At 43.4% G+C, this 12,223-nt stretch overlaps 1 protein-coding gene across 4 annotated transcripts in view; it reads right to left on the reverse strand.

The window, feature by feature from the left end:
• The window catches only part of ptprub (protein tyrosine phosphatase receptor type Ub), a 769,916-nt gene extending 758,402 nt beyond the window's left edge, over positions 1-11,514 (reverse strand). For all 4 annotated transcript variants that reach the window (XM_078567333.1, XM_078567337.1, XM_078567336.1 and 1 more), the window contains exon 1: positions 11,329-11,514. In XM_078567333.1, the coding sequence (XP_078423459.1) occupies positions 11,329-11,398 (70 nt within the window). In that variant the 5' untranslated portion in view covers positions 11,399-11,514. The remainder of the gene's footprint in view (positions 1-11,328) is intronic.
• Positions 11,515-12,223: the final 709 nt, after the last annotated feature.

Raw genomic sequence — 12,223 nt, forward strand, 5'->3', positions numbered from 1 at the left:
ATGGTGCAAGAGTGACTGCCAAAAAAGAGGCAGCTCTTGCCAATGACAGCAGGATTTTTTTTAAAGTAAGCAAACATTTTTGGACCAGGCATCGCAGTAAACCAACAATTATAACACTGCAAAATACCATCATGATTTTTTGAAAGCTGGAAAGAATGATTCAGTTAAAAAAATCAATCTCTAATTGAAAAGATTATAACCAAGTACAAACTTAATTTAATGAGTATACAACTTCTTGGGTTGCAGATGGTATATTTCATCTTACGCAGTAAATACTGGCAGACTATGCAAAATCCTCAAGTGGAAGACTATGCCTGGAGGGCAGATTGTTCTTTAACAGAGATTGTATGTTGAGCATGGATTGGGAAAGGAGGTGTGGGAGGCAAAGTCAGGGATCACTAATACTGGCATAGACCAAGTGGTCTGTCTGTCTCTTTCTCTCAGGTCAGAGAGACAGAGAGAGGCCAATCCCAGCTTCAAAGGGAGATGTAAAATTAAATTTTCTGGGGATGTATGGAAAATGAATTCTATTTAAAACCCCTTGGTTGATTGTCACCATCTTGCAGAAAAGCAGTTACCTCTTATATAAGACAGTGTGGTAAAGCCCATTGACCCAGATCAAAACAGTTAGTGGCCAATGGACAGTTACTGGTAACAGAAAACAAATTTGTCAATGCCATGAGAGAGGGAAAAAAAACTTGGAAGCAAAAATGGTCCTCAAGCTGCTTTTGCGAACCTGCCAGTCAGACAGCATTGGCAAAGAGCTAAGAGGTCAGCAGCAGCACATACACCCTGACTAGGAGTGAAAAAATAAGAGAGCTGGGTATTTATTGAAAGAAAGGAGGTTTAGGATTCAGATGGCAATCAAAAACCACCCGGGAGCATAAATAAAGATATAAAGATATTAACAGAAAACATTGGGAATCAGAAATCGAAACAGAAAATGTCAGTATTAGATGGGCAAGGGTGTTCAAACCTAAGAAGAGGGAACATAGGTCACTGCTTCAGCTGGAAATCACATTTAGATACTGGAAAGTTTTATGCCCAAAATGTCCTTTTCTTCTGAGAGACCTGTTGTCTTTTTTTCATTCATTCATGGGATATGAGCAACATTGACTAGGCCAGCAGTTGCTGCCTTTGAAAAGGCGGTGGTGAACCACCTTGTTGAACCACTCCTCCAGACCACAGTTCATGTGTTGTAGGAACACCCACAGTGCTGTTAGAAAGGGAGTTCCAGGATTTTGACTGACCGACAGTGAAGGAAAGGTGATATCCTTCCAAGTCAGGATGGTGAGTGCTTGGAGGGGAACTTGTAGGTGGTGGTATTCCCATGCATCTGCTGCCTTTGTCCTTCTAGGTGGTAAGGATCACAGATTGGGAGGTGCTGTCGAAAGAGTCTTGGCGAGTTGCAGTAGTGCATCTTGTAGATGGTACACACTGCTGCCACTGTGTGTTAGTGGTGGGGGGAGTCAATGTTTAAGGTGGTGGATGGGGTGCCATCCAAGCAGACTGTTTTGTTCTGCATGGTGTCGAGCTTCTTGAATGTTGTTGGGGCTGCACTCATCTAGGGAAGTGGAGATTCCATCACACTCCTGACTTGTGCCCTGTAGATGATGAACAGGCTTTTGGGAGTCAGAAGGTGAGTTACTCTCCGCGGAATTCCCAGCTCTGACCTGCTCTTATAGCCAAAGTATTTGTATGGCTGGTCCAGTTCAGTTTCTGGTAACTGCCAGGAAATTGATAGTGGGGGATTCAATGATGGTAATATTATTGAATGTCAAGTGAAGATGGTTAGATTCTCTCTTGTTGAAGATGGTTATTGCCTAGCATTGTGTGGCGCGAATGTTACTTGCCACTTAACAGCCCAAGTCTGAATGTTGGACTGCTTCAATTTGTGAGGAGTCGTGAATGGTGTGGAACATTATGTGCAATCATCAGTGAACACCCCACTTCTCACCTTATGTTGGAGGAAAGGTTATGGATGAAGCAGCTGAAGCTGGTTGGCCTTGGATACTACCCTGAGGAACTCCTGCAGTGATGTCCTGGGACTGAGATGATTGACCTCCAACAACCACAACCATCTTCCTTTGTGCTAGGTACGACTCCAACTAGTGCAGAGTGTTCCCTGATTCCCATTGACTTCAGTTTTGCTGGGGCTTCTTGATGCCACATTCGGTCAAATGTTGCCTTGATGACAAGGGCAGTCACTCTCACCTCACCCCTTGAGTTCAGCTCTTTTGTCATTGTTGGATCAAGGCTGTAATGAGGTCAGGAGCTGAGTATCCCTGGTGGAGCCCAAACTGAGTATCACTGAGTAGGTTATTGCTGAGTAAGTGCCGCTTGATAGCACTGTCAATGACAGCTTCCATCACTTTGCTGATGATCGAGAATAGGCTGATGGGGCGATAATTGGCTGGGTTGGATTTGTCCTGCTTTTACTGGACAGGACATTCTGGGCAATTTTCCACATTGTCTGGTAGATGCCAGTGTGGTAGCTGTACTGGAACAGCTTGGCTAAGGCTAGTTCTGAAGCATAAGTCTTCAGTACTATTGCCAGAATGTTGTCAGGTCCCATAGCCTTTGCAGTATCCAGTACCTTCAACTGTTTCTTGATATCACATGGAGTGAATTGAATTGGCTGAAAACTGGCATCTGTGATGCAGTAGATCTCAGGAGGAGTCCGAGATGAATCATCCATTTGGCACTTCTGCCTGAAGATGGTTGCAAATGCATCAGCCTTCTCTTTTGCACTGCTGTGCTGGGCTCCCCCATCAATGAGCATGGGGATATTTGTGGACCCTCTGCCTCCAGTTAATTGTTTAGTTGTCCACCACCATTCATGACTGGATGTGGCAGGACTGCTGAGCTTAGATCTGATCTGTCGGTTGTGGGATCACTTAGCTCTGACTACTGCTTCTGCTGCTTGGCATGCAAGTGGTCCTGTGTTGTTGCTTCACCAGGCTGATATCTCATTTTTAGGTATGCCTGGAGCTGCTCCAGGCATCCCCTCCTACACTCTTCACTGAACCAGGGCTGATCCCCTGGCTTGATGGTAATGGTAAAGTGGGGGATATGAAGTTACAGACTGTGGTTGAATACAATTCTTCTGTTAATGGCCCACAGCATCTCATAGATGCCCAGTTTTGAGTTGTTACATCTGTTCAAAATCCAGCCCATTTAGCATGGTGGTAGTGCCACACAACACGATGGTGAGATCCTCAATGTAAAGGCGGGATTTCATCTCCACAAGGACTGTGCAGCAGTCACACCTGCCAACATTATCATGGACAGATGCACCTGCGACAGGTAGTTTGGTAAGGATGAGGTCAAGTAGGTTTTTCCCTTTTCTTGGTTCCCTCACCACCTGCCGCAGACCCAGTCTAATAGATATGTCCTTCAGGACTCAGCCAGCTGAGTGGTGCTACTGAGCCACTCTTGGTGATGGACATTGAAGGCCACCACCCAGAGTATATTCCATGCCATTACCAACTCAGTGCTTCTTCCAACTGGTGTTCAACATGGAGGAGCACTGCTTCATCAGCTGAGGAGTGGTGGAGGGTGGCAATTGGTGGTAATCAGCAGGATATTCCCTTGCCCATGCTTGACCTGATGCCTTGAGACTTCTCGGGGTCTACAGTCAATGTTGAGGACTCTGAGGGCAACACCCTTCTGACTGTATGCCACTGTACCGTCAACTCTGATGGGTCTAGTCCTACCAATGGGATAGGACATACCCAGGGATGGTGATGGTGTGTTTGGGACATTACCTGTGAGGTATGATTCCATGAGTATAACTATGTCAGGCTGTTGCTTGACTAGTCTCTGGGACAGCTCTCCCAATTTTGGCACAAGTCCCCAGATGTTCGCAAGGAGGACTTTGCAGAGTTGACAGAGCTAGATTTGCCATTGTTGTTTTCAGTGCCTAGGTCAATGCCAGTTTCATTCCTTTTAAGCTTTGTAGCAGTTTGATACAACTGGTTTGCTTGGCCATTTTTTTTTCCTTAATTTTTTCATGAGTTGTGGGCATCGCTGGGAAGACCAGCATGTGTTGCCCTTCCCAAATTTCCTTGGAGTTGACTGGCTTGCTGGGCCATTTCTGAGGGCAGTTGAGAGTCAACTGCATTGTTATGGTCACATGTAGGTCAGACCATGTGAGGATGGCAGATTTCCTTCCCTAAAGGGAATTAATGAACCAGATGGGTTTTTAACAACAATCGATGATAGTTTCTTGGTCACTATCACTGAGACTGAGATTAGAGTTTCATATTCCAGAGTTATTAATTGAATTTAAATTCCACCAGCTGTCATGATGGGATTTGAACCCATGTCCCCAGAGCATTAGCCTGGGCCTTTGGATTACTAGTCTAGCGACATTACCACTACACCACCACCTCCCCATTTCCAATAGGCTGTGTTTGAATTACAGAAAGGCAAGTGTCTCAACTCGGATTTTCTTTAGCTTATGGTACTTTACAATACATGATGCAATGCTACAATATCATACATAACCGCTTTCTTGTATCAGGATAAAGCCAAACACTCAGCTTTTTATTATTATACCGCCTAAGGAAAGCATTTTTTGTAATCAAATCAACTCCCTTGTAGGTGGATTGTATTTGTAGGGAATAGCTTCTGCTGTTAAGTAGCCAAGAAAGTGTGAATCTAGGCACTTAATGAAGAGTCATGATCTGGCTGAGATCTTCCTTTTTATAGGACTGAGTGAACAGACCATATGGCAAAATCCTCACTATCGCAACACCATTAGGTCCTTTTCATTGCTGACTTGCTTCTAATGACTCATTTGCCTTTAGGGGCAACTGTATAGTTCTTTTCTGATCAGTACTTACAGCTCCCCAATGAAACTGTTGCTGGTCGACAAAACTCCCACTGGTACCATTTGACTTAATCAATCTATGTAGATTAATGTAGTAATATATGAGAGTGCTTACTTGAAAATTGCAAAGTGATTTGAAAAATTACTAGCAACCAACGATAAATTTATGCTGTTTTTATGGGTTAAAGAGTCAAAGGAAACTTGCATTTCAAATTGGAATATTACTACAGGAGGGTGGAAGGGAGAATATCAAGTAATGACTTTATACCTTCCAAAGCCTCAATTCCCTGCACCCCGATCTCACCCCCTCTCCCTGTCCCAAAAATCACATCTCCTTCGCGCCCCCCGCCCCACAATTCCCTTGTGTATTTTGTGGATAGAATGCTCGTCTAAAAAACATGTTTACAGGGTGCCAATTTACAAGGCTAACAATGATTCTTTTCCAGAACCTGTTAAAAGACACTAAGCTCCATTGGTATCTAGAGACCTTTCCAGATAAATATAGCAGTCATGCTTGCGTGCACATGAAAAACCAATGACCTATTAACAGCAATGTAGCAGCCATTTCATATGGGGCTACTCTCACGACCACAAATGTGGGAGACAGGGTCTGGAAACGATCACAGCCAGGTCACAATCAGATTTAATCTGTGGGCTATTGGTTTTCCTTCCCCGTGTGTTTCCTTGTATATCAAAAGGTGATATTTCACAAATTTTGCAAATGATAAAACTGTTGAAGCGTGAAGAAATACAAGTTACACTTGGTTGAGATTGATATGACTCGTTAACCTGCAAGTGTCACTTGTTCATTTAGCCCGTAATTTAAAATTGCTGGTCCGGACATGTGCTGGTTACATTCTCAATAATCTTCAATGTTGCATTCCATGCCTTCTACAATGGTCCACTTTTAAAATCACTATGAACTTAATAATGAGATATTGACAACATCAACACAATCTGCCTCTCTCTTGTAAATAATCAACTTTCTTCAGTTCCTGCCACGTATTATTGTAAGGAAAATGGTCTGTGTATTACAGTAATACAAGTCAGTAGGAGAGTCATTGCTTTCCCCTTTCTCCACACAGTAACATTATACAGCATGCAATTAATTGGTGCAACCAAATTAAAAATACATGGGGCAGAATATTACGCTCGGCATGCGGGTGTGTGCCCGACACGCCTGAGCGTAAAATGACGCACGATGACACCAGGCATGCGTCCTGACCTCATCGTGCAGTCTCGCGATATTTCGTTAATAAAAGGTCTATTAAAAGTAAAAATAGTTAAAAGGCCTATTAAGGTCATTAACAATCTAATTAAATACAAATTTACGCTACCTGCCCAACCTAACAGTTGACGGGCAGGCGAAAAGGCCAAGCGGCCTTTACATTTTTTAGGAAACCTCATCCATGAGCAGGATGAGGTTTGCTAAAGTAAATAAACATTAAATAAAAACTTTTATTTTTGAATTAAAAATATGTCCCAGCTCATGTGACAGTCACATGAGGGGACATGTTTTATTAAATTTTTATTCCCTTCCTTTTTTTTTTACACAGCGCTTCAATCTCCCTAAGGCAGCTCCGTGCCTGCCTCAGGGAGGTTGAAGCGCCCTTTCTCGCGCATGCACAAAGTTCGCGCTCCGCCTGCTCACCCTTCTCCTCCTGCCCGCACAGGCAGCGCTCAGCACAGCCGCTCGTGATCCACGCAGGGAGGGCCTTAATTGGCCTGCCAGTGTGAAATCGCAATGCAGAGCTGATCACGGGCAGAAGTAGGCTTCCCGACCACCCTCGCCTGTCCCCACCGAGCACCCCCTCCAAGGGCAAAATCCTGCCCATGGTCTTTTCCTAATCATCCTGTCTAAATGAGTTCCAGTTTAAAAATGTGCTGTTTTGCAGTGAGTTGCCAACTGACAATCATTCACTGATCCAGGTCAGTCTTGCTAAATAGTGATAAGATTGCCTGATTGAGGCTTTAAACTAAATTGGAAAAGAGAACATAAAAGTTGAAACTTTTTTTGACATTGGTAAGACAACCTGCCTACACTCACTGTCCACCCATGCCTACATATAACAGCCACTTGTATCAGTGCCCATGGAACTGCGCCCCAGCTGAAGTCAATGCCTTCAAGAGAGCGTACAGAAAATTGCAAAACAAAGCTTTAGCTTACAGCAACTGGCATTCCATAGCATGTTTAATCTTGACTAATTTAGGCAGACTATTTGAGGCTAAAACAGTTACAGACTGAAATAGAAGTGATGTGTGATAAATGCTCAATATTGCCTAAGAACCTGTTGAAGCAGATGCTGCTTAGTCTGTACAAAGCAACAAAAAAATCCCCCAAAATGCCCCTTTTAACTCTTTGATGACTGCAGACTCCTTTAGCTTAAATAGCAATTCCCTGGAGGCTGTGTTCCCCTTGTATCTAGCCCAAGTGACATGGACAGTGCATAACAAAAACAGAATTACCTGGAAAAACTCAGCAGGTCTGGCAGCATCGGCGGAGAAGAAATCAGTTAACGTTTCGAGCCTTCATGGCCCTTCGGCAGAACTGAAGCATAGTTAGAAGAAGGGAGAAATATAAATTGGTTTAAGGTGGGTGGTGGGGGGGGTGCGGTGGAGAGAGACATTGAGGGTGTGGTGATTGTGGAGATGAGCAGATAATCAAAAGATGTCACAGACAAAAGGGTCAAAGAGGTGTCGAAGGTGGTGACATTTGTCTGAGAAAAGTGCTAATTAAGAATGGAAGACAGGATATTCAAAGTACAGCTCTAGTGGGGGTGGGGTGGAAAGACTAACAAGGTTTTAGTTTAGATTTAAAAATAATGGAAATAGGTGGGGAAAGAAGAATCTATATAAATTATTGAAAAAAAAGGGGGGGGAGAAACGGGGTGGGGATGGGGGGAGGGGGAGTTTAAGATCTAAAGTTGTTGAATTCAATATTCAGCCCGGAAGGCTGTAAAGTGCCTAGTCGGAAGATGAGGTGCTGTTCCTCCAGTTTGCGTTGGGCTTCACTGGAACAATGCAGCAAGCCAAGGACAGACATGTGGGCAAGAGAACAGGGTGGAGTGTTAAAATGGCAAGCGACAGGGAGGTTTGGGTCTTTCTTGCGGACAGACCGCAGGTGTTCCGCAAAACGGTCGCCCAGTTTGCGTTTGGTCTCTCCAATGTAGAGGAGACCGCATTGGGAGCAACGAATGCAGTAGACTAAGTTAGGGGAAATGCAAGTGAAATGCTGCTTCACTTGAAAGGAGTGTTTGGGCCCTTGGACGGTGAGGAGAGAGGAAGTGAAGGGGCAGGTGTTGCATAGGCTATTCTATCGCGGGTCGTGAAGCAGTCTAATATCCATACAAAGCACTTCCAGCAGGAGAGCAACAAGAGCAATTCTAATTGCCAAACCTCCATCCTTCCTTATCCAGGAGTCCCTAAGCCAATTATGCCAATGCTGAAATTAATTAACTTTGCATAAAAAGTCAAAGCTGACAATAGAGCCCGTAGTGTTATCTTTACTATCAGGGAGACAGAACATTGCATTTGTAGAATATATCAGTGGCAAATGGAATTTAATCTGGATAAGTGCACTTGGGCCAGACAAACAAGGCATGGGAATACACGATGAATGGAAAGTACAGAGGATCAGAGGGACTTTGGTGTGCATGTCCACTGGTCCCTTAAGGTAGATAAGGTGGTTAAGAAGGCATATGGGATACTTGCCTTTATTAGCCGAGGCATAGACTATAAGAGCAGGGAGGTTATGCTGGAACTGTATAAAATGCTGGTTAGGCCACGGCTAGAGTATTGCGTGCAGTTCTGGAATCCGCATTATAGGAAGGATGTGATTGCACTAGAGAGAGTGCAGAGGAGATTTACCAGGATGTTGCCTGAGCTGGAGTGTTTTAGTTATGAGGAGAGATTGGATAGACTGGGGTTATTTTCCCTGGAACAGAGAAGACTGAGGGGGGACATGATTGTGGTGTATAAAATTATGAGGGGCATAGATAGGGTAGACAGGAAGGAACTTTCCCCTTGGTGGTGGGATCAATAACCAGGGGGCATAGGTTTAAGATAAGGGTCAGGAGGTTTAGAGGAGACGTGAGGAAGAATCTTTTCACCCAGAGGGTGGTGGGAATCTGGAACTCACTGCCTGAAAGGGTGGTAGAGAGAGAAACCCTCATAACATTTAAGCAGTATTTGGATGTGCACTTGCGATGCCATGGCATACAAGGCTATGGACCTAGTGCTGGAAAATGGGATTAGAATAGTTGGGTACTTGTTTGACCGGTGCAGACTGGATGGGCCGAAGGGCCTTTTTCTGTGCTGTAGACCTCTATGACTCTATTTGAAGAATATGATATAACATATTCAGTATAGGTTTTTTTTAATAATCAGGTTAATTAGGACAGTCACAATGATAAAGAGCCAATGTTGACATTTGGTCTTAAGCAAATTTAATCTCATCCATTCCTCAAATCCCTTAAATTCGGTTTCTACTTCTACACCCTGAACAATTTGCTGATGTGCCTATTCCACCCTTAATTAACAAAATTAGTTTGAGCCACGCTATAGGGAAGATTGGGCAGGTTAATCTCTCTAATTTTGCATTTCTTCTTTAATAAGATTTTTTTTATAATTGGAATGTTTAACTAGTGCAGACTGAGCAAAATTGACCTTGACTGTTTATAATCGATACAATATCTTATCTATGAATCCCAAACCTTTTATTGGCTACAGGAAAGATCAATGGCACATGTAACGGATAACAAATAACACTAGTTGAAGTCTACAGCACTCCGTGCCCCTGTAACTTTGCAGAGCAGATTGAGGAGAGGCTTAAAAAGCCATCAGCTATTACCATAAACAAAAATATTCTACCAACGGTGGCGAGAGCCTGCTGAAAGGCTATTGTAGTTCATGTTTCACCCCACTTGTCTGTTAAACACTATAATGCAATGCTACAAATAGTTTCCCGTAAACATTTTTAGATCTTACTATGCGACTGACTATTCCAGAAATAGATTCACAAGCATAGATATGAGAGAAAGCAGTAAATGGATCCAGCAACCGGAACCATGCCCAAATCTTCTTGCTGTCATAATGTTCCAAATGTTCTCATATAAGCTCAGGCGAAGTATTTTCACCCAGAAAATTAGCCATTTTCTCTTTTCATATGCTGGCTGATTTACAATGCATTTCCGTTTATTTCGCACGTCTTGCGCATGCCACTGTCTTCCTCTCAGCCTTATTCCCAATTATCTCCCAGGAAAATTTCCGCCAAAAATAATCTCCCTGGCTCGCAAAGGAAACCCAATACAACTTCAGAATTTCTGTCCAGTCGCTCAACCCACATGATTCAACCCTGCCCTGTTGCTTTTCACACACGCTCCGAGGAGTCATGTAATTCAGTTACAGGTGTGAGAAAGTTGGCTCCTTTCAAAAGTAAATATCAATGCACCTGCGGTTACTCAAAACAAAAATGATTTTGCCTCTTGACTCAGAGAACAGCTAGGTGCCCGGCGTTACCGATGAATGAACTTGAACGTGGGAGGATCTGTAATCCTAAATTTAAACTGATGTGAACCCTGTCTGACTGCCAACTTTGAAGCAAGCACCAATCCCGAACTCACCAGACCTAATACACGATTGTATTGGCAGATTCGATCACACTCTAGATAAAAACAAAAAACTACTGCGGATGCTGGAAATCCAAAACAAAAACAGAATTACCTGGAAAAACTCAGCAGGTCTGGCAGCATCGGCGGAGAAGAAAAGAGTCGACGTTTCGAGTCCTCAAGACCCTTCAACAGAACTGAAGTATAGTTAGGAGATCACACTCTGCACAAAGTTAACCTTCCAAACTAGAAACATGTAATCATCCCAGTGTTGACACTGCACAGAAATATTCCCACTAAAAAAACTAAAGTGAAATTATTTTTGATTGGCCGAAAAATAAAATGTGGCGCATCAACCATAAAAGGAGGGGACATTAAAGGCTTTAAGTGTCAATTAACATTTAATTTTAAATGTTTTCTACTGGTATTTAAAAACCCACAACGAATCTGTTGAGTCGGGATTTTTTTAAATTTTAAATAAACCTGCAGGAGGATTAGTGGGAGTTTGCTTTAAAAGCTATCACTTTTTTGCCTGCTCTCCCCAATGAACAGGTCATTTTATTTTATTTTGTGTGTGGCTTTTGAAAACTCAGATTCATAGCATGTGAATGAGGTGTGTCAATGTCAGCAGCAAAAAAAAAGCAAAAAAAAGACTCAAAAACACAGCAAAAATCGACGAGGCTTTTTCTTGGACAATCCGCGGGGACAATCTCACGGCAACAAGCCACACAGACTGCTTCAGTTCGCAGTGTGTGGCTCCCCAACCTAAGTGGAGAAAGTCATAGATCACATTCCAAGGCATACAGCCAAACTTCCCCGCAACGTAAACAAGTTTGCGCATCGGATTTTCTCTTTTTCTGTTATTGCGGTTGGAGTTTTCTCTCTTACCTAAATAAGGGTCGCTTCTTATTCTGCTGAAGTGAGCGACTATGAGAGAAATCACCCAGAATCGGTTCATGTTGTCGCCCTATCCTCTCGCGGTGATAGCGATCATACAGGACAAAGTTACATTAGTTCCGATCGAGTCCCGATCGGACGAGAAGTGCAACTGTGATTTAAATATATGCGGAAGAGAAAGACACGGCGAGCGGGCCTGACGTCAATAAAATAAACCCTGCCAAAAGTCTACATTAAAACCGCAGAAACCTGCCTTCTGCTGGGTGCTGCCAGGAGCACAGGCTAGGAAATTCTCCTCTGCGTAGTCACTAACCTGACTGTATCTTGTAAGATAAAAGCAAAAAACTGTGGATGTTGGAAATCGAAAACAAGAACAAAAATACCTGGAAAAACTCAGCAGGTCTAGCAGCATCTGTGGAAGGGAGCACAGTTAACGTTTCGAGTCTGCATGACTATTCAACAGAACTAAGGAAAAATAGAAAAGGGGTGAAATATAAGCTGGTTTAAGGGGAGGGGGGAAGGGGGTTGGGACAAGAGAGCTGGATAGAGGGCCAGTGATAGGTGGAGATAACCAAAAGATGTCACAGACAAAAGGACAAAGAGGTGTTGAAGGTGGTGGTATTATCTAAAGGAATGTGCTAATTAAGGGTGGAAAGCAGGACAAGCAAGGTGCAGATAGCCCTAGTGGGGGTGGGGTGAAGGAATCGAAAAGGCTGAAAGGTAGAGATAAAACAATGGATGGAAATACAGTTTTTCCAGGTATTTTTGTTTTTGTTTTGTATCTTATAAGCACTTCTGTCGAATCCTGAATATCTGTTGTCTTTGCCATCAGTTGCTTCTCGCCACGGAAAGTCGCCTCCGTCCCCACATCTTTCGTAGATTTATG

Source organism: Cetorhinus maximus, chromosome 21 (assembly GCF_964194155.1).
Source record: "Cetorhinus maximus chromosome 21, sCetMax3.hap1.1, whole genome shotgun sequence".
Lineage (NCBI taxonomy): Eukaryota > Metazoa > Chordata > Chondrichthyes > Lamniformes > Cetorhinidae > Cetorhinus > Cetorhinus maximus.